The following is a 26,934-nucleotide window of genomic DNA, read 5'->3' on the forward strand; positions in this document are numbered from 1 at the left end:
AGCAGATCTGAGGTTTCTTCTCTGTGAAATGGGGTAGGAGCTCTCTTGTTCTGACAGTTGGAAACAGGGCCCTTGGGAGGGATTCCCTGGTGGCAAGTGGGTTCTCAGTTCTGGGAGACTCAGCTTGATGGCAGAGCTGAGCCCGACGGCACAGGCCTGATGTCGCAGCTACTATAAGTCCTGATACATGAGGATCCCAGACCCACATTTTGCCTGGGGAACTTACCCAGACCTCATCTCCAAAAGCAAAAGGAGGGTTGGAGCCTAGAATTCCCGAGTGAGAGGCTGGGGGTGTGGTCAGGGGAGAAGACCCCAACCTCCAGTGAGAGACTGAGCCCTGCCAAGATGTTCTGGTATCCAGGTTCGATCCCCAGACCTAAGTTTCTGTGTACTAATTTAAGGGGTCTAGTCCGCTTGGGCCCCATCTGACCAGAGGAGGCCACCCAGGGGGCTGGTGGTGGTCCCAGCATGCACCTTCACCCCTGATGCTCTGTGAGATCCCGACAGCTGGGCAGCACTGGCTGGCGAGCATAGCCGGGGGCTGCCTTTCCTGGGATCGGTGTGTGTCTCTGCTTCGTGTTTGGGGGTTCCATCCGGTGTTAACTGGCTCAGGGAAGACACTTGCAACCCCCAGGGCTCCCGGAGTGTGCAAGGAGATTTTTTTTCTCTTTCATTCTTTTTTCTCCCGTGGGGGTGGGGCTAGAACACTAGGCTCTAACTCAAGCCTCAGTTTCCCCAGCGGGTCTGGGAGCCAAGGAGGCAGACCGGTGCCACCTTAAGACGGGTCCCGCCCGCGGCTCCCAGCCGAGCCCTGCGGAGAGAGGCGGCTCCGCAGCTACCGCGGCCACCGGCCACCAGCGCCGACCCCGGGCGGCAGCCACGGACCTGCGGCGCGGGCTGCAGCTGCTCCTGGGCCAGACGACCCGGGCGCGCTGGCGGGAGGTGGGGCGCAGCGCGGGGTCCGGATCCCCTGCCCCCGGCAGGCTCTCCCTGGCTGCTCTTTCTTTGCATGAAAATCCCTCCCCCCAGCTCAGGCTTCTCTCCCAGCTTTTCCAGCTTCAGTGTCGCCGCACCCCAGCTCTACATTAGCGCCCCAAATTCTACCCTCAGCTCCGCCCACCACCCCGCGTTCTACTCCCAGCCTCAGCTTTGCACCCCAGCTTCCCTCTTGCCACATCCCCAAGCTTCCACGAAGCTGGGGTGCCCCGTCTCCCATCCGTCCATCAGCAGGATGTACCCCCAGGGAAGGCACCCGGTGAGTATGGACACCCTCATCTCTGGTTGCAGGAGGGGAGGACGAGGAAGGGGACCCCTGCCTGCTGGTGCCCAGAACTCACCCCCCGCCCCCCCCCACCGTGTCCTTCCCCTCGATCCCCTCAGACCCCGCTGCAGTCCGGCCAGCCTTTCAAGTTCTCAGTCCTGGAAATCTGTGACCGGATCAAAGAGGAATTCCAGTTTCTCCAAGCTCAGTACCACAGGTGAGGGGCCCCAGCTCTGGGCACTGGGAGGCCCCCCGGGGGCGGGGCCCTATGGAGGGGGCGTGGTCTCCGGGGCAAGGAGAGAGGTTCACTGGGAGGGCTTCCTGGTGGAGATAGCGCTCCCAAGGTGAAGTGAGTGGGTTCTGGGAAAACCTTCACTGAGGAAGGGTTTGATCCCACCCAGCAAGGTAGGCCTGGGGTCACCAGGGCTGGAGACAGTTTCTAAAGAAGTGTGGGGTGGGCAGGCAGCCCCTACCTGTCACTGTGCAAACCGACCTTTGTGGGGTGTCCAATCTTCCTGCCCAGCCTCAAGCTGGAGTGTGAGAAGCTAGCCAGCGAGAAGACAGAGATGCAAAGGCATTACGTGATGGTAGGAGTCCCCGCCCTTGCTGCCCCCACCCTCGTGTTCTCCCTAAAGAGGGTAGCCTGGGGTATCGGGGGCTATTTCTATGGGTGCCCTCCTCCCCCCAATCTTGGACACTTGTCGGGTCTCTCTGAGCCCAATGCCTCCTGGGTCCCCGTTTGGGTCTCCAAGGGTCTCATGCGTCCATGTGTCGCCCTGAAATCCCCACCCCCGGGGCTGGAGCAAGACTCCGTGTCCCCAGGGTGGGTCAGCTGTCCACGCTGGCTAGTGCTGTCTCCTTTGCAGTACTACGAGATGTCCTACGGCCTCAACATTGAGATGCATAAACAGGTGAGCGCTTGGAGTCAGGGTTGTGTGAAGGGATGAGGCACTCCTGTGAGGGCAGAGGTCGTTCTGAGACGCCTCTGGCGGTGCCAAGGCCAGGGAAGAGAGTTTAGTCTTGTAGCATCTAGGGACAGTGGCCTGAGCGCGAACAGTAGACCGAGTGGAGTGTCCCCATGGACGGGGCCTGGGCTGTAGGCCAAGGGGGTTTTGGAGGCAACTTCCATCTCAGCAGGGACTCCATCGCAGAACCAAATCTGCAGTTGCATGATAGATCCCTGAGAGTCTGTGGTGGACCCCAGGAACCCAGGAGCCTTCAAGGAACCCTGGCATCCTGTGAGGGACCTTGGGACCCTGGGAGCCTGGGGGCCTGTGATACACCCCGGAGTCTGTTGGCATTTGTGTCTGAGCCTGATGAGAGCTTGGGGGCCTGGACGACAGTTGTCTATGTGTTTGGCCCGCTGCCGTGGCTCAGCCTGGTTCTGTGTTTTGGAGACAGACCACAGAGTTTGTGTCTGTCTCTGAGGGTTCTGAGATGGACTCCTAGGCTGTGAGGTTCAGTCTCTTCCCCACTAGGAGTCTGAATGTGGGCCTAGGTTCTCAAATGGTCCTCAGGGTTCTGAGGTGGAGTTCAAAGTTCTGAGCTATCCTGAAGGTTCTGAGCTAGCCCTGAAGGTTTGGAGCTAGCCCTGGAGGTTTGGAGCTAGCCCTGGAGGTTTGGAGCTAGCCCTGGAGGTTCTGAGCTAGCCCTGGAGGTTTGGAGCTAGCCCTGGAGGTTTGGAGCTAGCCCTGGAGGTTTGGAGCTAGCCCTGGAGGTTTGGAGCTTGCCCTGAAGGTTCTGAGCTAGCCCTGGAGGTTTGGAGCTAGCCCTGGAGGTTCTGAGCTAGCCCTGGAGGTTTGGAGCTAGCCCTGGAGGTTTGGAGCTAACCCTGGAGGTTCTGAGCTAGCCCTGGAGGTTTGGAGCTAGCCCTGGAGGTTCTGAGTTAGCCCTGGAGGTTTGGAGCTAGCCCTGGAGGTTCTGAGCTAGCCCTGAAGGTTTGGAGCTAGCCCTGGAGGTTTGGAGCTAGCCCTGGAGGTTTGGAGCTTGCCCTGAAGGTTCTGAGCTAGCCCTGGAGGTTTGGAGCTAGCCCTGGAGGTTCTGAGCTAGCCCTGGAGGTTTGGAGCTAGCCCTGGAGGTTTGGAGCTAACCCTGGAGGTTCTGAGCTAGCCCTGGAGGTTTGGAGCTAGCCCTGGAGGTTCTGAGCTAGCCCTGAAGGTTTGGAGCTAGCCCTGGAGGTTCTGAGGGCTCTGGGTTCTGAGATATAATGCTCCAGGTTATGAGGTTAACTCCATGAGCTCCTGAGGCTCCAGTGTGTGGCATTGGGGTTCTGAGATGTACTCTGTTGTGAAGATTGACCCCAGAGGTCCACAGCCAACAAACAGACCTGTAGATGAATGGATTCATAGATTGTGCCCCCGAAGACCTAAGATCCTACGGCAGAGCCCCACACTTTGCTCCCTGTGCGCTGGGGGCACTGGGGGCCGGCCTGCATGTGTCCCTGGATTTCTGTGGGTTTCAGTGCTGATATGGGCAGCAGAGGGCTGGTCCCCTGGTCCCAAGTGGACGACGAGGCCTGGTGGGGTCCAGAGGCAACCACAGGTCACCCCCAAAGGCTTGAGAGCTGGTGCACTCTAGCTGGGCAGGCACATGCTTCACACACCTTCTCTGGGGTGTCTTTGGGACACCCAGGCTTAGACAGTGACTGCAGTGCCTGGGGATCTGCATCTCTGAGGGCTTCACAGGGACAGAGGAGCGGGGTGTAATGCTCAGGACTCTGGGGGTCGGGGTGGTAGAGCTGGCTGTCTCCTCCAATCCATCCACCTTGTCTCTAGGCCGAGATTGTAAAGAGGCTCAGTGCGATCTGCGCCCAGATGGTCCCGTTCCTCACACAGGAGGTAAGTGCGCCTGCGCAGAGAGTGGGGAAGGGGCAATATGGCAAGGCCTTGTAGAAACGGAGGCCACAGTGAAGGGACCATCGACCCTGACTGAGGGCACGGACCAGGGACTTTCTGCTCTTCATGTGTCTGCATGCGAGTGTGTGAGGAGGTCAGAGGTCAGCCTCAGTGGCCTTCCCCAGGTGCCATCCGCCTTCTTTTGCTTTTATTGCAGTTTTATGTGTTTATTTAGTTGTATGTGTCTGGGTGTTTTGCTGCATTCTTGTCTGTGTACCGTGTGTGTGCAGTACCTGCAGAGGCCAGAAGGAGGCATAAGGTCACCAGAACTGGACCCACAGCGGTTGAGAGCCACCATGTGGGTGCTGGGGACCAAACCCGCGTCCTCTCCCGGAGCAGCCTGTGCTGTTAACCACTGCGCCAACCTGATTTTTATGTTTTAGGAGGGAGTGCGGGGGCCATAGCAAACACGTGGAGGTCAAAGGGCGACTTTTGGGAATGGGTCCTCTCCTCCACAGCATGTGGTTTTCAAGGGCTGAACTAAGGGCATAGGACTTGGCTGCAGTCGTCTTCACCCACTGGGCCATCTTGCCACCCCACCCCTTGTATAGATTCTGGCCTGGAAGTTTGCTGCGCTGGGGATGCTGTCGCGCCTGTGAGCGCCGGCGTCCCCCGGTCTCCTTGCCATGCTGGAATCACAGGTGCATACCACCACGGTTGGCTTTTTCACAGGGGTCTTGGGGAACCAAACTCGGGTCTGCATGGTTGCACACAAGCCCTCAGCCGTTCCTCTGATTCTGGCTCTGCGCTGGGCGGTTAGATAGAGGTGCGCGTGTACCCTACTGCTCACAGGCCTGCTCTGTGCCACCTTAGGCAGGGTACATGCCTCTCTGTGCTTACCTCCTGCTTAGGGTACCCTGATATCTTGGTAAGATGGGCCACACACAGGACACACGGTCTCCACCCCTGAGTCAGCAGATCCGGGTCAGGAAGCGGGACCTGGGGAGAGAACAGGACCCAACTCCAGAGTGGGGAGTTGGGAAATGGCCGGGAAAGTAGCGCGGCCCGGTAAATAGGCTGCAGGCTGCTGAGCCAGGTGCTTGAAATAGTTCAGAGTAAATTTTGTTAGGTGTTCCTAGTATAGTGATTTTGAAAACCGAGTCAGCGTGGACAGAGGGGACCCGTGCAGACAGCTCACTGAAACATCCGAAAGCCCTGTGGCATGGGGACCCTGGGCTGTGAGACCCAGGGTCAAAACAGGGTAGAAGACAACCAATACCTACCTCTGTCCCCACATGCAGAGAGACAGAGACAGAGAGACACAGAGACACAGAGACAGAGAAAGACAGGGAGACAGAGAGACAGACAGAGACAGATAGAGAGACACTCAGAGACAGACCGAAAGAGAAACAGAGACAGAGACACACAGTGACAGAGAGACAGAGAGAGACAGACAGAGACAGAGGGACACTCAGAGAAACAGAGACAGACACACAGTGACAGAGGGACAGAGAGACAGAGAGACAGACAGAGACAGAGAGACACTCAGAGAAACAGACAGACACACAGTGACAGAGGGACAGACAGAGACAGAGAGACAGAGAGACACTCAGAGAAACAGAGACAGACACACAGGGACAGAGAGACAGACAGAGACAGAGAGACAGGCTGGGCTGAGGACCCTGCATCCCACTCAGAGCCCCTCCACCCGCAGCATCAGCAGCATGTTCTCCAGGCTGTAGACCGAGCCAAGCAGGTGACCGTGGGGGAACTGAACAGCCTCCTGGGGGTGAGTCACCCCAGCCCGCCGCCTCGGGGGTCCCCGATGTGCCCTCAGCCCACCCTTGTCCCCGCCACTCGCCCTCCGCCCCCTGGCCATCCTCTCCCCCTTCAGCAGCAGAATCAGCTCCAGCCGCTGTCCCATGCCCCCCCTGCGCCCCTCACCCCGCGCCCCGCCGGCCTGGTGGGCACCGGGGCCTCGGGACTGCTGGCCCTGTCCGGGGCGCTGGCTGCACAGGCCCAGCTGGCGGCTGCAGCCAAGGAAGACCACGTGGGCGTGGACACAGAGGGCTCCAGAGGTGAGTGGGTGGGCCCTGGTGACGCTTGCAGGGTAAGGGATAGTAGGGGCTGCGGCCCTGGGGCTCAGGTTTCCTGCTGTGTGTCCTTGAGAACACCACTAGCCCTCTCTGGGCCTCTCCCTGGGAGGGCTCTGAGCTTGGAAGGGAATGTCCGTGCACCTTGGGGTCCAACCCCTAATTCTGTCTGTTTTCTCTCGGCTTCCTGCTATCCGCTAGTGGACAGAGCGGCGAGCAGGGTGAGTTCACGTGGGCTGGCGGTAGTGGCTGTGGGGGGCGGGGCATGGAACGCCAGAGCCACCCCACCAGGTGTACAGAGTGCTGGGGCTGGGACCCAACCGGGGCCTGGTGGAGACAGAGGCCACTCTGCAGCCCCCAGCGGCCTGTAGTTCTGGGTTAGAACTGTATTCCACCAAGCCAGCTGTTAATTTAATTTATTTAAGGCACAGTCTTGCTTTGTAACCCACGTTGCACTGAGCTCATGGCAATCCCTCTGCCTCAGTTTCTCAAGTTCTACTATAATGGGTGTGCCTCAGCAAGACCGGCCAGGGTCTTCATGCGGGCAAACTCCTTGCTTGGCTCAGGCCTTGTCTGAGGGTTTACGTACCCCACTCTCAAGGGGTTGGGTATGGGTGTTGGGCGGATTACAAGTCACTGTAGTGCCTTTTTTGTGTGTGGTTTTTCGAGACAGGGTTTCTCTGTGTAGCTTTGGAGCCTGTCCTGGAACTCACTAGCCTCAAACTCACAGAGCTCCGCCTGCCTCTGCCTCCCCAGTGCTGGGATTAAAGGAGTGCGCTGCCGCCACCACCACCAGACCTGTTTGCATTTTTATGGGACTCAGTTTCCCCCATCTAAACAGAGCCAGAGAATTTAGTACTGGGGTGTGGTCAGGGCAGAGCCCCACCTAGAATCCAGAGTGTGGGGGCTGGGGGTGTGGTCAGAACGGAGCCCCACCTAGATTTCCCCAGTGGAGTGCTGGGGCGTGGTCATTGTGGAGCTCCGCCCCCCAGTGAGAGGCCCTCGGTATTGGCTGGACAAGAATGTAGCTTGAGAATCCATCTCGTGCCCTTTACCCCTTCTGGTCTCCTCGCAGAGTGCTTCCCCCTCCCCGCCGGAGAGTCTGGTGGAAGAAGACTGTCATAGCGGCCGAGGTGGCAATGGGAAGCCACAGAGAACAGAAGACAAGGACCTCTCAGGGCCTTATGTGAGTTCATGAGAGGGAAGCAGCGTCTGGGGTGGACAGAGATGGACCCGGACTCGCCCCTGAGCAGACTCTTGGGAAATGTCCGTGATGCTCAGTCTATCGTCTTCTGTAGCCTCGCATTGCATGTGGAGCACCTGACAGTCAAAACACTGCCCTGCCAGGCCAGGCTTCACTGCTAAGAGTCTGCAGCCAGTGGGGCATACATCTCCACCATGAGCTGAACTGCGGGTATTGCTCAGAGAGGTGGAGCCCCGCTTAGAATCCCCCAGTGATGGCTGGGGGCGTGGTCAGGGTGGAGCCCCGCCTAGAGTCCCCCAGTGAGGGGCTGGGGGCGTGGTTAGGATGAGCCCCTCCTAGAGTCCCCAGCAAGGGGCTGGTGCCTTGGCTTAGAGACAGAGGGCTCCCACGAGACTCTAAGTGCCTCCCTGAGCAGCACCAGGGGTAGTGAGCTTGGGAGGGAAGCCAGGACAGTAGTTCTGTAGGATTTAGTTCAAGTGGCGTCCTGGGCTCTTCCCTGCATACCCAAGTGTGATCGTCGTTTTGTCGTGTCAGGAAAGGCATTTTCAGCATCTGGGGTTGAAGCAGGAACTTGGTGTTCCTCCAGAGGGCAGAGGGAGCCGGAGAAAGTCATAGAGCAGAAGTAGTGAGGATTCAGAGCGCCTCCCTGGGCGAGGATGGTCAGGCTTCCTGAAGGCAGCAGCCCTGGATGTAGGGAGGTGGTCAGAGATGGGCAGACAGACCTGCCTGAGAGATCAGCGTGTCCAGTCGAGGGAAAAGAGGGCTGGGCCTGGTGTGCAGGCAGAGACATGACAGGCTGTTGTCTGCCCCCAGGAAAGCGATGAAGACAAGAGCGACTATAATCTGGTGGTGGATGAGGTGAGTTGTTGGCGCCGGAGGGGGGGAGAGAATCCGTGTCCGTCTCCCGGACAGTCGCTGGCTGCAGCACACTCTGAGACCGACAGTGGAGACAGGCTGCCGGTTTCCTCGACTTCAGACTCCCCAGCAGTGAGGCCGAGCCTCTCCCCTCGAGGAGGCTACCCCGTCAGCTGTGGAGTGTGTGGGGTCACATAGCCACTGTGGAGGTTTTTCTCTCTTCACTCACTCCCCACTCAATGTCCCCTTCTTGAACTCAGGACCAACCCTCAGAGCCACCCAGCCCTGCGACCACCCCCTGTGGAAAGTCGTCCCTCTGCACGGCTGCCCGAAGGGACCTAGCCGATAGCCCAGCCTCCTTGGCCTCCAGTTTGGGCTCACCACTCCCCAGAGGCAAAGACCTAGCCCTGGTAAGGAAGGTGGGGGGTGTGAACCTCACTCTGTTCACTCTGGGGTGCAGTCAAGGGATCAGCCAGGCTGGGGCAGTCTAGATTCCTCATTTGCTTTTGTTTGCTTGCTTTTGGTTTTTGTTTGCTTGGCTTTGTCTGTTGGTTTTTGGTTTTGTTTTGTTTCTGAGGCAATATTTCTTGACCGCCATCTCTTCAGATAGTCTAGGATGGCATTGAATTCCTGCTCTTCCTGTCTCTACTTCTCCAGTACCACACCTGACTTTTTCCCGTGATTCTTTGGGCCCCCCAGATTTTTTTCCCAGAAGACTCTGCTGAAACAGAGTTAAAAGCAACTTGGAAACATTTTAAAAGCAACTTGGTGATGGAGTTGGGCAAAGAAAGAGGACTGAGTTGGGTCACTCTCTTCCTGCAATGGTGCAACATGGCCCCCAGCACTGGTCAGAGTGCTCCTGGAATCCCGCAGAGGCTCCCTTCCCCTGCCCCAGATGTCCCCAAAGCCCCTCTTGGGTTCCCTCCTGGGTCTTGCCCAGACCTTCTGCCCTCCACTTTACCTGGGGTGAGAAATGATCCTGGCCTTCCTGGACCCTGCAGGTTGCCAAGGCAACTGGCAGCAGTTGTGGGGTCCCTTGTTATCTAATCCCCTCCCCACCCAGGGAGACCTTGGGAGTGCAAGGTAGTGTTAGCTGGCTGGAGAAGCCTCCAAGGGCATCTCTCAGCCCACCAGGGTCACCAGAGGATGGCAGTCAGCTCAGGGCTAGCCAAGGCTACCTGAGCCCTGTTTCCCAAAACATGCCTCCTGAAAGCGGAGGCCTGACTGGCGGTCCCTTCACGTCTCCCCTGGGGCCCTAGTGATAGACGTGGTGATGTGTTCCCCTGGGGCTGAGGACCTCTGGGACCGAAGGACCCACTGTTCTGGTCACCTGTAAGCTTCTTAGTTTTTTGAGACATGGTCTCACTATGTACTCAAGGCTGGCCTGGAACTCACAGAGATCCCCCTGCCTCTGCTTTAAAGTGCTGGGAATAAAGGCTGCGCCACACATAGCCCAGCCTCTAAGTTAAAACATTTTTTGTTTTGTTTTGTTTGAGACAGGGTGTCTCTGTAGCCTGGCTGTCCTGGAGCTCACTCTGTAGGCCAGGCTGACCTCGAACTCACAAAGATCTGTGTGCCTCTGCCTCCCCCTGGGCTCCCAGTGAACACTTAGAAAAAAAAACTGTGTTCCCCGGGCGGTGGTATTGAACGCCTTTAATCCCAGTACTTGGGGCAGAGGCAGGTCAAGGCGGCGAGTCTGTGTCCCCTCTGCCATGTGGGTGTTAGAGACTGCGCAGACCGTCAGGCTTGGCTGCGGCCACCTCACCTACTGAGCCATCCTGCAGCCTAATCGCCTCTGAATTTGTCACTATCTCTGGGTGGCACATTGCTGTCCCCAAAGTCCCCACCTCTCTGCATGTACCCTGTACTGTGGCCCAGTTCACCACACTCACACTGCTGAGTGTGTATTTGCACCATGCCTGCCCCCCCCTCCCCTCCCCCCCCCTCCCCGCCCCAGCGTGGTTTGGCTGCATGTGCACTGAGTGCCTGAGACATGAGCTGCTCATCGTCTCCTCCTTCTCCACAGAATGATCTTCCAGCAGGCACTCCTGCCTCCAGGTCATGTGGTCCCTCTCCATCCCAGGATGCGTCCACTCCAGGACCCAGCTCTGCCGGTCACCTCTGTCAGCTGGCCGCTCAGCCGGCGCCACCCACAGACAGCATCGGTGAGTCCCTGCCTGCCCGGCATAGACCCCCCAGAATAGATAGGATGAGAGGAGGGGCATTGGCGGCTCAGCCTTTAACCCCAGCACTCGAGAGGAGAGGCAGGCGGGTCTCTGTGAGTTTGAGGTCAGCCTGGTCTACAGAGTGAGACCCTGTCTGGAAAAAAAAAAAGCATAGAAAAAGTGAAGAAAGGGTGAGAGAGGGTGATGGATAGGATCCAGACCCCAATATTACCCTGGAGCTGCAGGTGCTGCCTCTCTCTGGGCTCTCTCTTGCTTTGGCTTCTGCTCAGGCTGGGAAACTGAAGCCCAGGAAGACAAGGCGACCCCCAGTTTAATGACTGTGACACAGGCCTGGGCATTCACCAGCTGTGTGAGCCTTTCAGGCCTTTGTTTCTCCTGTCACTGAGTCCTGGGCTTTGAAGGATGTGTAGGAGTTCGTCAGATGAAGGACAGCGGGATGAGGGCTGGGTGTCTGAATGTGTGTCCTGGCCCTTCTCACTCAGCCCTGAGGAGTCCCCTGACCCTGCCCAGCCCCTTCACTTCCTCCTTCAGCCTGGGCTCCCACAGCGCCCTCAACGGGGACCTCTCCGTGCCCAGCTCCTATGTGGGCCTCCACCTGTCCCCCCAGGTCAGCAGCTCTGTCGTGTACGGACGCTCACCCCTGGTGAGTGCTCGGGTCTCTGGGGAGGGAGAAACCTACCTCATCCAAAGAAATCAGAGTTAGCAGAGAGAGGGGCTAAGGCTGGGCGATGGAGCGCTTGCAGGCATGCATGGGGGCCTGGGTGACATTCCCAGCAACACTTAACTGGGTGTGTGGTGGGCGCCTGTCACCCCAGCACTGGGGATCAGGAGTTCAAGACCAGGTCACAGCACATAAGTCTCTGTCACGAAAATGAATGGGTGTGGGCAAGGTGGTGGAGGCAGAGGCAGGCGGATCTGTGAGTTCGAGGGCAGCCTGGCCTACAGAGCGAGTTCCAGGACAGCCAGGGCTACACAGAGAAGAGTATCTTGAAAAACCAAAAGAAAAAAAAAAAAAAAAAGGAAAAGAAAAGAAAGGGGAAACCGGAGGGCCTGGTCCCACGAGTGTGTAGGAAGATGATCCGAGTTTCACCCGGGTTAGCCGTGCTGCTCTGACAAAGTCGAAAGGAAATGGCTAGGGAGTTATTTAACAAGTCAGTAGCAAGCTCGCAAGTGTTCCTGCGTGCTTGGGGAGGGGCTGAGGGAGAGCCGGGCGTGGGGTGGGACCTGGGTGAGGGGAGCCCTGGGTCACGGCTCTGGCTTCTGGCAGATGACATTCGAGTCGCACCCTCACCTCCGAGGCTCAGCCATCTCCCTGCCTGGCATCCCCGGGGCAAAGCCGTGAGTAGAGTGGGCTGCGCCATCTCCAGGGTACGTGTGGGGCGTGGGTCCTTGTCTCCCTGGGAACACATTGGCATCTCGGGCACCTGTGCTGGGGTGGGGAGAGCCGCCCACTCGTGTCTACGGCCTCCGCAGGGCCTATTCTTTCCATGTGTCTGCGGACGGCCAGATGCAGCCGGTGCCCTTTCCGTCGGATGCCCTGGTGGGCACCGGGATCCCCCGCCACGCGCGCCAGTTGCACACGCTGACCCACGGCGAGGTGGTGTGTGCCGTCACCATCAGCGGCTCCACACAGCACGTGTACACGGGCGGCAAAGGCTGCGTGAAGGTGTGGGACGTGAGCCAGCCGGGCAGCAAGACACCCGTGGCTCAACTGGATTGCCTGGTGAGGGCGGGGCCTGCGGGGTGGGCGGGGCCTGCGGAGCCAGGGCGTGCCTGTGGCGCTGGATGGTGTTTGTGGGACTAGGCGGGGTCTGTAGGGACGGACAGGGTAGGGTCTGTAAGCTCAGGGCGGGGCCTGAGGGATGGGCGTGGTCTATAGGGCCAGGGCGGGGCTTGGGGAGACCCGGGTGGCCCCAACCCTGCCCTGGCTTGCTTCTCACTGAGGCAGAACCGCGACAACTACATACGCTCCTGCAAGCTGCTGCCTGATGGGCAGAGCCTGATCGTGGGCGGCGAAGCCAGCACCCTGTCCATCTGGGACCTGGCAGCACCCACACCTCGCATCAAGGCTGAGCTGACCTCATCTGCCCCGGCCTGCTATGCGCTGGCCGTCAGCCCCGACGCCAAGGTCTGCTTCTCCTGCTGCAGCGATGGCAACATCGTGGTCTGGGATCTGCAGAACCAGGCCATGGTCAGGTTTGTGTGGCGGCCCGGGGCGGGGCGGGGCGGGGCGGGGTGTGCGCAGGTGGACGTGGACGCCTGCCTTCCACCCACAGGCAATTCCAGGGTCACACAGACGGGGCCAGCTGCATAGACATCTCGGACTACGGGACCCGGCTGTGGACTGGGGGCTTGGACAACACTGTGCGCTGCTGGGACCTGCGTGAAGGCCGCCAGCTTCAGCAGCATGACTTCAGTTCCCAGGTGCACCCGCAATCCTGGCCTCCCTCGGGGTGCCTCTCCCTGGCGCGGGGCAGGATAGGACGCGGGGCCACTAGAACCGGCTCGGTGGGTAAAGCGTTTGACTAGCTGGCATGAGGACCTGAGTTCAAATCCTCACAATCCACATAAAAAGCCAGGTATAATGGTAACTGCCTTTAACTCCCTGGCATGTGGAGACAAGGGCACCTCCAGGGCTGGCTGGAGAGCCATGTTAGCTGAATAGGTCAGCTCCGGGTTCAGTGAGAGATCCTGCCTCAAACACAAGGCCTGGTGGCACATCTTCAATCCCAGCCCCGGGAGGTAGAGGCAGGTGGGTCTCTGTGAGTTCCAGGATGGCCAGAGCTGCATAGTGAGACCCTGTCTCAAAAACCCAAAGTAATACCACGGCAAAGAGTGACTCAATGCAGTCCCCCAATTGCTCAGAAGCAGTACTTGGGTCCCGGCTGAGCCCCGATCCCTGAACTGCCCGGAACTCAGCAGTTCCCAGTGCTTATGCTTCAGATTAGGATTAGAATGTGATGCCTGTCCATACCCCTTTTTGTCCCCATGGGAGCCGTGGGGTGCACTCCTAGGTCTCAGTGCTTTCTCTCTTGCTCTAGATTTTCTCTCTGGGCCACTGTCCCAACCAGGACTGGTTGGCCGTAGGGATGGAGAGCAGTCACGTGGAGGTCCTTCATGTCCGGAAGCCTGAGAAGTACCAGCTGCGTCTGCACGAGAGCTGCGTGCTATCACTCAAATTCGCTTCCTGTGGTACATCCCGAGAGACCCCAGGGACAGCAGAGGGAGGGTGGGGTACCCCAAAACGGCTTGTTAGAACAATTTGCCCAGGCATGTCCACGCAGCTGCTTATTGAGGTCAAGACCAGTTTAGGTAAATGTCCAGACACACAGACATTTAAAAAAAAAAAAAAAGATGGACCTTTGATCCCAGCGCTTGGAAGGCAGAGGCAGGAGGATCTCTGAGTTCAAGGCAAGTCTGGTTTACAGAGCGAGTTCCAAAACAGCCAGGGCTACACAGAGAAACTCTGTCTCAAACCAAAAAAGCTATTGAAGTCACTCCACGTTGACCTCCGACCTCCACACACCAAAGATAATTTTTCCCTGGAAGCCTGGTTTGCCTTCAAACTCGCAGCAATCTTCCTGTCTCAGACCTCCCCACCCACGGTTTCTCTGACAAAGGTAGCCAGGGTCTGGGGTTTGACTGACAGCTCTCGGCTTTTTGACATTGCAGAGTAGCAGGCTGCAGGGGGGTGAGTTTCAGCGCACTCAGGTGCAGAGCCCCTGCCATGGGAGGTCCTGGTCTCTGTCTCTATGCTGTCCTCTCTGTCCCCTCCCCAGGACGCTGGTTTGTGAGCACAGGCAAGGACAACTTGCTTAATGCCTGGAGGACACCCTACGGGGCCAGCATTTTTCAGGTACCCGCCCTTCCCAGCTGGTGACTGCCTTTGAATTCCCGATGTTTCCTTTTTGGAGCCCACACACTTTCCGTTGTGTACTGAGCGCAATGTCCCTGGGGTGCATGCTGCTGCAGCTCATGGCTGAATGACTGACCTTCCTAGAAGTGAGTGGACCTCGCTGAGTGTGTGTGGGGGTTTTCCACTGCCTCCCTCAGCAGTGCATGCCTGCTCTGAAGTATCTCGTTTTGTCATTACATAGCCCCGCCTCAGCTGCCCTGAGGTGGGATGGAGTCAGGGCTTCCTGTGTGAGCCTCTCTCTGGTCAGCCTTAGGATTCGAGAGCAGCTTCCAAGTCTCTTGGACCTGTTTTTGGACACAACATACCTGTCTTCCAAATTTCCCATCTTCCCCACCAACCACCAATCCTGAGCAGTACTGTTATGCCTTCTGAGGTGGTGATGTGGAATGCCTTTAAATCAGCCCTTGTCAGGGCTACCACTGCCCCCTTGGAACATGACAAAGGTCTGTGATCCCACTACTTGGGTGGGACAGGAGCATGGCTAGTTCGAAGCCAGCCTGGTTTGTAGAGAGACTCGGGGGAGGGGAAAGGGGGTGGCTGTGTGTGCTTCGGTGACCTCAAGCCATCTGAGTTGGGTACCATGTCTCTGAGCTGCCTATCATGCTTGCCCCCAGCTAGATGGCGCTGGCCACACCCACATCCATCAGCCTTTACTGTCCCCCAAAGCACCCCGTTTCTGGCTTGAACTTTCGTGGTGACAACCCGTGGCTGTCCTCCCTCTCCTTTCTCTAACCCAGTCCAAAGAGTCTTCCTCCGTGTTGAGCTGCGACGTCTCCAGGAATAATAAATACATCGTGACAGGCTCAGGAGACAAGAAGGCCACTGTGTATGAGGTGGTGTACTAAGCCCATCTGCCTGCATCTTCAGGTCACCTGCCTGAGGATGGCCACTTGGACACTGTCCCCTCTGCTCCTCCCCGGGTCCCTCCTCCCTGGTTGGGTGGAATTGGAGGCACTGGGGAAATATAACTATTTATGACTCTCTCCTTTTGTGTGTGTGTCAAGGGTGCAGAGGCTGGGCCAGCTGGGGGTCAGCCCCTAGTGGCCTTTACCCTAATTTTCCAAACAGTATCTTGACCTCACTGACAGGGCAGATAGGAGGACCCCTGGGTCTTGAGGACCTGACTCCACACCTACACCCAACTGAGATCACAGGTGTGCCATGGTAATCTCTTTCCTCACATGGATCTAGGGATTTGAACTCAGATGCCCAGGCTTCCCTGGCAAGCACATTACCAACTAAGTGATCTTCTTAGCTCCTCCCTAGAGGGCAAGGTCTGGCCTCTATGTAGTCCTAGCTGTTCCAGAACTTGCTCTGTAGACCAGGCTGGCCTTGAACTCAGAGATTCTCCTACCTCTGTCTCCTGAGTGCTGGGATTAAAGGTCATCAAGAAGTTGGAAGGCAATGGGCAGTCTTGGCGCACACCTTTAATCCCAGCACTTGGGAGGCAGAGGCAGGCGGATCTCCGTGAGGTCCTGGACAGCCTCCAAAGCCACAGAGAAACCCTGTCTCTGAAAAATCGGGGAAAAAAGTTGGAAGGCTCAGAGCCAGTGTCCTTCCAGAGCTTGGGTTAAAAAGGATGGAACAATATCCCTTCTTCAGAGGACAGAACAGACCATCTCTGCCTTCTCAATTGCTTTATTACATGTGATGAAGGGTTGACACACCCATGGGCCTCACACCCACCCACATCCACCACTGTGCAGTTGGGGGGAGAAGAGATGGGAACGGAAGCAGTCAGTACTTGATCTGGTACACCGAGGCACAGTCCCCAGCTCCTGTGACAACCAGCCTGTCATTGGCTGTCACATCACAGCATGTGACAGTGGCAGCCTCAGGGACCTGTGTGACAGCAACCTGAATGAGCCCATGGGACCCACCTGAGCCACCCTGTGGGGATGCCGCTGAGGGTCCCACCCTGCACGGGACTACCTGGAACAGTTTCACTCCTGTGGGCATGCTGTGGATGGTGATGAGGCTGTCCATTCCCACGCTCACCCACCACTGGCCTAGGAGGAGGTGGATGGACAGTCAGGTTACAGAAGACCCCCCACCCGCTCACTCTCATCTGGAAATGCCCGTCACCCAGCATTCAGAAGGCTGAGACAGGAGGATTGAGAGTTTGAGATGCTGAGACCCTTCCTCAAAAGAAAAAAGGCAGAATAAAGTTTTCTAGTTATGCCTTTTGTTGTATTTGATTTTAGGTTTCTCTGTGGCCTTGGAGGCTGTCCTGGAACTCTGTAGTAGACCAGGCTGGTCTCGAACCACAGATCCACCTGCCTCTGCCTCCCGAGTGCTGGGATTAAAGGCGTATGCCACCAACACCTGGCCAATTTTGGTGTTTTAATAAGTCTTTCCTAGCCAAAGCTAGACTCAAACTTCCCACATAGCCAAAGATGACCCTGAATTGCTGGCCCCTGTAGGTAGTTTATATCAACAGAAAGTGTCCAGGCCCAGTGGTGCACACACCTATATAATCCCTGCAATACGGAGGCAGAGGCAGGAGGATCTCTGATTTCCAGGCCAGCCTGGTCTACAGAGTGTTTCAGGACAGGCAGGGCTACACAGAGAAACCCCATCTTGAGAAACCAAAATAAAAGGTATTGGGGTATGATGGGGTGTCAAAGCACTGAGCGGGTATTGATTAGACAGACATTGGAACCTTCTGGAATGTCAGCGACCACAGTGCATGCTCATTCTTGAACTCCTCACCATTTGAGGAGAACTTGAGGCCTAAGATGGTCTTGTCCTTGAAGCCCACATGGAATGCCTTGCTCTCCTTGCTGTCATACAGGCAGTGCTGGCCATTGGCCAGGCCCAGCAGCAGCCAGTCTTCCAGCAGACTGTGGGACAGGCTCATGACCTGGGAGGGACAGGGCACAGGCAGAGATCAGACCCCGGCAAGGGTCCCGAACCTGTTACCTTGGCTGCTTCCCATCACAGCTCCCATGCCCCCCTCTGCTAATCGGAAGTGGACAGAGGGCCGCAAACGTCACACTGCCCTTTTAGCAGGACACTGGAGAACCTGTTTCTCTCCCTTTTTTGGTTTTATTGAGACAAGGTCTCACTCTGTAGCCTAAGCTAGCCTGTAATAACTCATACCACATAGCCCATACTGGCTTTGGACTCCAGCATAAACATTTGCATTGATAGTCTTTGAGACAAGGGCTCATGTAGCCCAGGCTATCCCTTAGGCCCTTGTGTAGCTGATGACGACTTTGAACCTCCTAGCTCCACCTCCCCTGTCCCTGGGGTGTCAGGTGTGCTGGGGCACAATGCTGGAGATGTGACCCAGCACCCCAAGAAAGCATTCTAACCGCTGAGCCTGGGCCCACTTTCCCTGTTTTTTGAGACAAGGTCTCACTATGTAGCCCAGGATAGATTCATGGTTTCATCCTCCTGCCTTAGCTTAGTATCGGAATGACAGTCTTTGCCACCATGTTCATTTATGAAAAAAGAGTGGGTTTTTTTTTGTTTCTTTTTGGTTTTTAGAGACAGGATTTCTCTGTGTAGCCCTGGCTGTCCTGGAACTCGCTCTGTAGACCAGGTTGGACTTGAACTAAGATATCTGCCTGTCTCTGCCTCCCCAATTGCTGGGATTAAAGCACCATCACCACCTGACTGACACAAGGTATTTTAAGGCACCCTGTTGCCCCAGCACTGAGTCCACCTTGTCCTCTAAACTGAAGGCACGCGTCCGCCCAGCCCCAGTCAGGTCTGTGTACCTGGGACTGGAATGTATGCTCCAGAGACACCTTGGCGGCCCGCAGGTCCCAGCAGCGCAGACAAGCATCCAGACCTCCCGTCCAGACACTGTCATTTTTGACCACGAGGCTCTTGGCCGCATTGACAGGGCCTTTGAGGTCTCTAACCAGAGATGGCAAAGGGGGTGAGCCTAGTCTTGGGGTCCACATCCCTGAGATCCCCCAGTTCTGCTACCAAGCCAACCTGCAGGTAGCCTTCTACCTTTGGCAAGAAGGGGGCAGTGACATCATTTCAGAGTCCCTGCCCCTAATGGGTAGCTGTGCTCCAAGCCAACACGAGTGTGCCGGCAATCACGGAGGCGGCCGAGGGAGGGTGACTGCCATGCATTCTAGGGCAGCCTGGTATATAGTGATAATCTGCCTCAAAAAGCAGAGGGAAGAACCAAAGATGGCCATCGTGATTCAAAACTGTCACCCCAGTTACTCAGGAGGCTGAGGTAGGAGGGTTGCAAGTTAGAGCTAGCCTGGGCTAAGGAGTGAGCTCAGTATCAGCTTTTCAAGCTTCACAAGGTCTAACCTCAGGATAAGAACAGGACTTAGCAGCATGTACCTGACAACCCAGCACTTGGGAGGCAGAGGCTAGCCTCTGTGAGTTTGAGGCTAGCCTGGTTTACAGAGTGAGTTCCAGGACAGCCTCTAAAACAATACAACCCTGTCTTGAAAACAAAACACAAGAAACAAGGACTAGGGCCGGGCGTTGGTGGCGCACGCCTTTAATCCCAGCACTTGGCAGGCGGATCTCTGTGAGTTCGAGACCAGCCTGGACTACCAAGTGAGTTCCAGGACAGCCTCCAAAGCCACAGACAAACCCTGTCTCGAAAAATCAAAAAAAAAAAAAAAAGGAAACAAGGACTAGGGTATTGTCAAGACAGAGCCCTCACCTAGAATACCCCAGTGAGGGGCTGGGGCGTGGTCAGGGTGGAGCCCCGCCCAGAAACCCCAGTGAGGGGCTGGGGGCGTGGTCAGGGTGGAGCCCCGCCCAGAAACCCCAGTGAGGGGCTGGGGGCGTGGCTCCACTCTGGTGGTGGGGGTTGGGCCAGGAAGATGCTGAGGACTCAGGACGTGCGGTCCTCAGATCGCTGCTCTTGTCCCTTTGTCGCACCTGACAACCTCCTGACTCCGCAGGTCCCAAATCCTGACGGTGCCATCTGTGAAGCCAGCAAACGCCACGTTCTCCCCCGTGCTGGCCAGAGCCTGGCAGGACAGGCCCTTGCAGGGCAGCTGGTACTTCTGGCACAGGGACGGGGCGGCCAGGTCCCACACGCTGACGCCAGGCAGGTTGTGGCCGCCCGCGTACAGGGTCCTGCTGTTGGAGGAGAGCAGGCAGGTGCGCAGGTAGGCGTCGTTGTCCTGCAGAGGACGTCCCCATTGAGCGCGGGCCCATCAGGCGGGTGGCTTCCGGACCCCGCCCCAGGCACCGTCCCTGCCAGTCACCTGGACGCCACATTGCAGGTGACTTTCGGGGAATTCATCCTCGGCCACCTGGCTCGCCAGGCTCCACACCTTGATGCCGCTCCGGCTACAGGTGAAGACGTGCCGCGTGTAGCAGCTCACCGCCACGGCCAGCAGGAGCTCCTGGTGTTTGAGCACTCGGGCCTTCTGCAGGCCTTGCGGGACAGGGCACCTCTTCGGCTGCCACAACCATGTGCCAGGCCTCTTCCAGCTGTGCTCCAAGTCCTCTTCGTCCCAGGGGCTGGGGACACGGGCTCGGTGTGAGGCGACAGGGAGCACAGGGCAGGCCTGAGACAGTTTCTCTGTGGCTTTGGAGGCTGTCCTAGAACTCGCTCTGCAGACCAGGCTGGCCTTGAACTCACAGAGATCCGCCTGCCTCTGCCTCCCGAGTGCTGGGGATAAAGGCTGTGCCACCAACGCCCGGTGTGAGATTTTTAAGACAGGGTCTTTCTTAGGTTCAGGTTAGCCTTGAACCCCCTATGTAGCCAAGGCTGGCCTTGAGTCAAGGGAACACACACACTCTTCAATTCTTGCTATAGTCACATAGCCACATATGCTTCCCCCCCCCCCCCCGTCCTTTATCTGAAATGCTTGCCCAATTACACTAAATTCCTATACTCCCTTTTCAAAGTCGACTTTCTTCAACTACAGGATCAGGAGAATCTGTGCTGAGATCTAAGCGAGAAATTCTTTCTCCAACCCTTTAAAAACGACTTCCTTTTACTTATTTAGTCGGGGTGTGTGTGGGCGAGGTCAGGATAACTTGTGGGAGTCCGTCATGCGGGTCCCAGGGATCAAACCCAGGCCCAGGCTGGTCACTAAGCACCCCTACCCTGCTGAGCCCTCCCCTCCACCACCAGTAAGGGCATGGGTGGGGAACGGAGGGGCAGGGCGGAGGTAACCCTGCTCTCTCCCTACTCACAGGGTCTTCAGGAAAGGACCAGCACGCCCAGAAGATTCCTGCGGTGCAGAGAAAGAAGCTAACCCTGCAGACTTGTGACCTCCCGGCGGGGGATCTCCCGCATCCGCATCCTGTCCCGCTCACCTGGGTCTCAGGCTGGGGCTGGCTGAGGTCTCTTTGGGAACCACGAAGATCTGAGGGAGTCTCAGTCAGGATGGTGTCTGTGGGGAGACAGCCGGGTTCAGGGGTCCCTCTGTGGCCCCGCCCCTCCGTGGCCCCGCCCCTCCGTGGCCCCGCCCCTCCTACCCAAGTCCGTCAGGCTGCTCCTGCGCCTGCGCTGAGGCTCCTGCTCTAATTCAGAGTCATTCTGGCCAGAGTCTTTCCTTCCCTGGGAGACAGAACTGTGTCGGCAGAGAGGCCCGGCAGACACCAGGACTTCCAGGCTGGGGCCAGGATCCCCCTGAGAGCGCAGGGCTGAGGTGGGAGGGGATGGGAGGGGATACTGGGTGGAGGTTCCCAGCCAAGGGTACTCACCAATCCCAGCGGCTTCTCTGTCACCGTGACAACAGGCAAGGAGGAGAGAGATGGAGAGCAATGAGGTTTGCCCGACACCCAAGGCGCCCCCACCCTGCGAGTGAGGAGCCTCACCCTTCTGTCCTTCTTGGTTCTTCGTGTAAAGTTTCCAGAGTTCCCAGGTCAGGGTGTCTCTCCAGAACAGGGGATCCTTGTCCCACACGGGCTGTGGGTCCTGCTGCTCCTCGGCCTTGGCCTCTGAGAAGCACCGGGGTCTGCTGGATGGCGGAGGTCCCGGGGTGGCTCTGAGTCTGGGGTCCTGGGGGGACATAGCCTCTGGGCCCCGCTGGGCTCTCTTCTCAGCTGAGACCTGGGCAGCCTGGATGGAGCCCGTGGGGCTCGTGAATAACACGACGACACTGCCCACCGGAGCCTGTCCCCTGTAGCTCCAGGGCGGATACTCACCTTAACCATCTGCAGGATGGTCGGGGACCTGCTGAAGATTTCCATCAGCCCGAGGAAGTTCTCCACCTAGAACAAGTCAGGGACGGACCTTGCTGTAGGCACCGACCGTGCAGTAGGGAGCTTGTGGCAATGCTCAGCTGTTGGCAAGCGGTGGTGCACCTGTCCACCCTTCCCCGCAAAGGCTGAGGCAGGAGGATCATCCTTAGCCACATACTGAGTTTGAGATCCTGTTTCAAAACAAACTTCAACCAAAAAAGCAATTAACTGCACAAATAGGGCTCAGGTTGGATCCCATGATTACCAAGGCCTTAGTGTTATTTTGCAAATAAGGAAACTGAGCCCCGGAGACTCAAACAGTAGCCATGGGTTGTGGGTTTTTCAAACTTTATTATTGTTTATTATTATTAAACTTTATTATTATTATTTGCAGCTTGCTCCTCCCCCTTTGAGTTTTTGTGGACACCCCCTTTCCCATGGAGGGCGGGACCCAGGGAGCTGCCTCCCAGGGAGATGATGGATTCCTGGGCAGCGCCAGCCCGGGCTGCACAAAGCCCAGGGGAGCCCTCCTGGTCCCCCCTGGCTCATTAATGCGCAATTTACTGGCACTTTAGTGAGCCTGGCGTCAGTGTGAATGGAGGCAGAGCTGCAGCTCCTTCCAGCTGCTCCCGGGGGAGGGGTGTGTGTTGCAGGGACCAGAGAGTGGGGGCGGTTACAGCAAGGGGGATGGGTAAGCCAGAAGCTGTTAGGAATAAAGACTGGGTTGGGACCGCAGGTAGCAGGTTCCCGGTCCCAAGGCGGGTGATGGAGAGCGGGAGGATGGGGAAACAGACCTGTAGGCAGACGTGACTCGCATTTATTGACAGGGAGGTAAGAAAATAAGGTATAGAGAGACAGAGAGAAGACAGGAGAAGAGGGAGACAGGAAAGTCCCGTCTGCCCCAGAGGACCAGCTGGAAAGACAGCGTAGGTGGGCAGGGGTCTTTCTGTGTGCAGAAACCATGGACCCCTGGGCTGACCAGGGTATTATTGGCTGAGTGCATTCTGCCAGGTGACAGGGGCAGAGTGCCTGAGTCCTTATAGTACCTGCAGGAAGCTGCCTGGGATATCACAATCTGCTTGTAGTGGCCATCCCACGCACCTGTCAATCATCCCCCCCCATGGCTAGAGCCCAGCCCCCTTACTCGCCCTTCCCTCTTGCACCTGAGGCCAGATTAGTTCTCTCCAACTACAGCTCTTCAAGAGCTCCTACTGCTCACCGGGTGGAGTTAAGGCCCATAACTTCCTGGCAGCCCCCAAGCTCTGCCCGCCACCCCCTCCTTCCTGCTGCTCCCACACCGGGCTGTTCCTCCTCCTGCCTGGACACTGTCCGTCTCCCAAACAAGAGCATCCCTTCTGCCCCTGTGGACCTACTCAGTGCATCTTCCTGACCACCGAGCCCTGCCAGGAGCTCTTGGCATCCACCCACCGCCTCCTGCGGTCCCCAGGCCTAGCTCTTTCCCTGGCACCCTGCGAATGGCGGCTGTTGAGGCTACGGACCATCGTGAATGAACAATCATGTTCTGGTGGCTTCCTGCCCACCCACCCCCTACCCCCGCCCCTCACTGAGCTGCAGTCCTGGCCCTGGCTCCATGCCAGTGACATCTGGCCCTGAGCAGCGGCTCCTTCCTGCCAGTGCCTTTGAGAAGGGGCCAGGTGGCAGGAGGGAAGGCGGATGAGGACACACGTGCCTTGGCTTGGGCAGGGGGTGGGGTGGGGGAGAAGAGCCCGGCACCCCTCCGAAGGAAGGCCTGTCTCCCCCTCATGCATGGGACCTGTGTGCAGCCCTTACCCAGGAGCTCCAGGGCACCTGGCACCTGGGCAGGAAGGATGGGCCACAGCTGGACCTGAGAACTCTATAAATAACCAGCTCCCTCATGCCTCCCTGGAATCAAAGACCCCATCTTCCCTATCTCCACCCCTCCCCTGGGAGAGAAGATGTCCCCAACTCACATGCTTGTGATGCTCTTCGAAGGACTGATTGACCTTGGACACCTGAAATCACAGCAGAGGAGGAGTGGCCTGTGGCCCTGAGCACTTCCTTCCCCTCCCTGATCCTAACAGAGGCTCCTAGAGCCCAGCCTGGCTTTGAACTCACCATAGCAGAGGCACATTCTTCAGCCTCCGCCTCCCCATTCTGGGATGACAGGTGTGCACCCTTCACCTCTACTTTTAAATGAAATGCTTTTAAATAAACTACTACTTACTATATTGTTTTCAACGGGAAATCACGTGCAACCTTTTTTTTTTTTTTTGCAGCTGTCAAGGCCCTCCCTCTCTTCGGGCAGCCTCCCTGCTGCCCGCCGCCCCCTCCTGTCACAGCGATGCCCTCTGCTGTCTGCCCCCGGGGTGACTTACCAGGCTGGAGATGTTGTCTAGCTGGACCATCATCTCTGAGAGGGTGCTGAGGGGAGAGAAAGATGCTGAGGGTCTACCGTACGGCAGAGCCCACAGGGGTGAGTCTCCTACTCTACAAATGGGGGGAGACGCCGTCCAGAACTCAAGTCTGACACCGGGCTTTGCGCCCCCAAACAGGCGCCCTGCCGCTGCTTATTTGGAGACAGGCTTTGGTGGCGGCCTGGAACTCATGGCTCCCAAAATCAACCCCGTGGGTGGCGGAGGACACCTCTCGTTTCCACCGCATGGCCGCTTCTCTGGGGACGGCCGGTGTGGAGCCCCAGGGAGCCTCACCTGTTGAGCCCCTCCGGCAGCTGTTCAATGATGGAGGAGTACCTCTTCGAGTAGCTGGAAGGCTGGAACGGTCAGAGGTCAGAACCAAAAAGCACGCAGCACCCCCAACTCCCAGACTCCCAACCCCGAGGTGCCCAGTCAGGTTCTCAAAGTCCCTGAACTCCCGGGGTATGGACTGGCCATGCAGGAGGCATGGTAGAACCTTCTAGATCTAGACCCCGGTTCTCAGCCTTCCCGACGCTGCGACCCTTTAGTACAGCACTCCTCATGCTGTGGTTTCCCCCAGCACAGAACTACTTCAGTACTAACTTTGCTGCTGTTAGGAAGCATAATGAAAACAGCTGATATTCGGGATGCCGGACATACGCCCCCAAGGGGGTAGCGAACCGCATGTTAACCTCTACCCTGGAGTCAGGCCAGTCCCGTGCAGACCTGTGCTCAGCGTGCCCGGGGCCTTTGGGGAGGGGAGGAGGGAACATCAGCCTATTTCGGGTGTGATTTCGAGACTGGGCCTGCTACTGACGCTGCCTGCCTCTGCCTCCCAAGCGCTGGGATCAAAGGCCGCCTTTAATCACCGTCCAGGGTTCACAGATGGGGGTGAGCAGCAGCAGCGTGGAAGGCGGGGCTCCACCCAACCGCGCCCCCAGCCCCTCCCTGGCGGGTTTTAGGCGGGGCTCACCCTGCACCCGGGCCAGGTGAAGCCCAGTGTAATCACCCGAGTTGCTTTCACCTGCACCCTGGGGTCGCAGGTGCCCGCGGGGCTGCCTGCTAGCTAGGTCTGCAGGTTACGAGCTCCAGGCCAGGCTGGGACACAGTCTCCAAACCCTCCGACAACCCGGCGTGAGGAGAGGAAGGCGACTGCGCCCCTCATCACCTCTCTCACCAAAATCCCACCGGCGGCGCCACTGCTCTGACTGTTGGAAGCCATCTAGAAGATTCTGGAAGTCACGGTCTGGCGCGTCCTGCTGGGAGCATGTTCAGGGCTAGACAGGAAAGCGACCCCCATCTATTCCCGCAGTGTCCTCACCGTCAGGGCCCAGCTGCCCAGAAGACCCCCTCCCCGCCCCCGTCTACACCGCAGGGGCGACGGTCCCAGCCCCCAGCCGAGCACGAGGGCTCATCCCTCCCGACACCGAGCTCTGGGAGCAGCCAGGGCTGCGAGGGACGAGGACGAGTTAGCCAGGCACGGTGATTAGGCGCATGTGCAGCACACACACGGAGCACACAGGCAAAGCGCTTAAGAACTAGGAGACGAGAGAGACGACGTTGGTCCCCACCGCTCAGTAGTTTGTGCGGGTCAAGGCCCCTCCGGCCTCTCCGTCCCCACCGCACGGCGCAAACTGCCTGCCGCAAGCCAGCTGCCCACGCGCTACCTCAGTAGACAGGGCCCGGGATCCCAGGGAAGCCGCGGAGGTCAGGCCAGGAGGACGCCCCTGCTGCGGCCCCGGGCCATTTGACCCCTCCGCCCCGCCCACGCCCCGCCCACGCCCCGCCCTCTGAGGGGAGCCCCGCAGGCTCGCGCCCGTGCACGTGGGTTCGCAGCGGCTGCGCCGCCCCTGCGGGCGCCGGCCAATCAGGAAACCGCCAGCCCACGTGGGTCGCAGGCCGGGGCTGCGGTTGCTCAGTCTGTGGCTCAGCTGTCAATCACCGAGTGCAGGCTCTACCCGCGCTGTCCCGCGGTGTGGGAGCCCAGGGACTTGGGAGTGTTGGAGATGGGGGGCTCTGAGCATCCGCGCCTGCAGAGGCCGGCGCGCGGGGACTGCGGCCAAGCCCTCATGCTCTGAGTTCGAGCCCTGGGACCCTCAGGATAGAAGGCAACTGTACGCGTGTGCACACACACACACACACACCATACACACACACCACACACACACCATACACACACACCACACACACCATACATATACACCACACACCATACACACACCATACACATCACACATACACACACCATACACACACACCACACACACCATACACACATATACCATACACACACACCACACACACATACACCACACACATACACACACCACACACACATACACCACATACACACACACCATACACACATACCACACACATACACACACCACACACCACACACACACACACCACACACACGCACCATACACACATACACCACACACACACCATACACACACACCACACACATACACACACCACACACCACACACACACACCACACACCACACACACACACACACCACACACACACACCACACACACACCACACACACACACCATACACACATACCACACACACACACACCACACACACCACACACACACACACCACACACACACACCACACACACACACCACACATACACCACACACACACACACACCACACACACACACACCACACACACACCATACACACATATCACACACACACCACACACACACACACCACACACACCACACACACACACCACACACACACACACCACACACACATATCACACACACACCACACACACACACCACACACACACCACACACACACACACCACACATACACCACACACACACACACCACACACACACACCACACACACACCACACACACCACACACACACACACCACACACCACACACACACACACACCACACACACACACCACACACACACCACACACACCACACACACACACCACACACACACACACCACACACATATCACACACACACACACACACCACACACACATATCACACACACACCACACACACACACCA

General features: G+C 57.7%; 2 protein-coding genes across 19 annotated transcripts; one reads left to right on the top strand and one right to left on the bottom strand.

The window, feature by feature from the left end:
• Positions 1-832: 832 nt before the first annotated feature.
• Tle2 (TLE family member 2, transcriptional corepressor) lies at positions 833-15,332 on the top strand. 7 transcript variants are annotated; one of them, XM_013123014.3, is made up of 20 exons: positions 836-1,255; positions 1,381-1,478; positions 1,785-1,848; positions 2,128-2,172; positions 4,036-4,098; positions 5,810-5,884; positions 5,990-6,173; positions 6,390-6,409; positions 7,264-7,374; positions 8,206-8,250; positions 8,508-8,657; positions 10,274-10,412; positions 10,916-11,076; positions 11,701-11,771; positions 11,907-12,156; positions 12,382-12,629; positions 12,710-12,857; positions 13,475-13,625; positions 14,213-14,289; positions 15,087-15,332. In XM_013123014.3, exons 1-20 carry the CDS (start codon positions 1,010-1,012, stop codon positions 15,192-15,194), a joined length of 2,454 nt encoding a protein of 817 aa, XP_012978468.2. In that variant the 5' UTR covers positions 836-1,009; the 3' UTR covers positions 15,195-15,332. The 7 variants fall into 7 exon arrangements, with proteins under 7 accessions (XP_021090558.2, XP_012978467.2, XP_012978466.2 ...); XM_013123015.3 differs by having other exon boundaries at positions 5,993-6,173; XM_021234899.2 differs by having other exon boundaries at positions 833-1,255; positions 5,810-6,173; positions 10,331-10,412.
• Positions 15,333-15,971: 639 nt separating this feature from the next.
• On the bottom strand, positions 15,972-25,632 carry Tle6 (TLE family member 6, subcortical maternal complex member). 12 transcript variants are annotated; one of them, XM_021234903.2, is made up of 17 exons: positions 25,544-25,632; positions 25,054-25,132; positions 24,171-24,232; positions 23,838-23,883; positions 23,433-23,474; positions 21,445-21,510; positions 21,115-21,358; positions 21,001-21,017; positions 20,773-20,854; positions 20,611-20,687; positions 20,488-20,525; positions 19,548-19,806; positions 19,216-19,463; positions 18,075-18,216; positions 17,062-17,212; positions 16,282-16,358; positions 15,972-16,191 (listed from the first exon to the last, which is right to left on the bottom strand). In XM_021234903.2, the coding sequence occupies exons 2-17, from the start codon at positions 25,096-25,098 to the stop codon at positions 16,087-16,089; spliced, it is 1,701 nt and encodes a 566-aa protein (XP_021090562.1). In that variant the 5' UTR covers positions 25,099-25,132; positions 25,544-25,632; the 3' UTR covers positions 15,972-16,086. The 12 variants fall into 12 exon arrangements, with proteins under 12 accessions (XP_021090562.1, XP_012978346.1, XP_040594910.1 ...); XM_013122892.3 differs by having other exon boundaries at positions 25,045-25,132; XM_040738976.1 differs by having other exon boundaries at positions 25,054-25,153.
• Between the last annotated feature and the right edge of the window lie 1,302 nt (positions 25,633-26,934).

This window comes from Mesocricetus auratus, unplaced genomic scaffold, assembly GCF_017639785.1.
Source record: "Mesocricetus auratus isolate SY011 unplaced genomic scaffold, BCM_Maur_2.0 Super-Scaffold_100676, whole genome shotgun sequence".
NCBI lineage: Eukaryota > Metazoa > Chordata > Mammalia > Rodentia > Cricetidae > Mesocricetus > Mesocricetus auratus.

Coding starts and splice junctions, on each gene's coding strand:
- Tle2 (XM_013123012.3), top strand. CDS start 1,010: ATGAAAATCCCTCCCCCCAGCTCAGGCTTCTCTCCCAGCTTTTCCAGC. Junction 4,099..5,809: donor TCCCGTTCCTCACACAGGAG/GTAAGTGCGCCT, acceptor CTCCACCCGCAG/CATCAGCAGCATGTTCTCCA. Junction 8,658..10,273: donor GAGGCAAAGACCTAGCCCTG/GTAAGGAAGGTG, acceptor CCTTCTCCACAG/AATGATCTTCCAGCAGGCAC.
- Tle6 (XM_013122892.3), bottom strand. CDS start 25,098: ATGGCTTCCAACAGTCAGAGCAGTGGCGCCGCCGGTGGGATTTTGGTG. Junction 24,233..25,044: donor GTGGGATTTTGGTGAGAGAG/GTGATGAGGGGC, acceptor TGACCGTTCCAG/CCTTCCAGCTACTCGAAGAG. Junction 16,359..17,061: donor CCTCAAGTTCTCCTCAAATG/GTGAGGAGTTCA, acceptor ACCTCCTCCTAG/GCCAGTGGTGGGTGAGCGTG.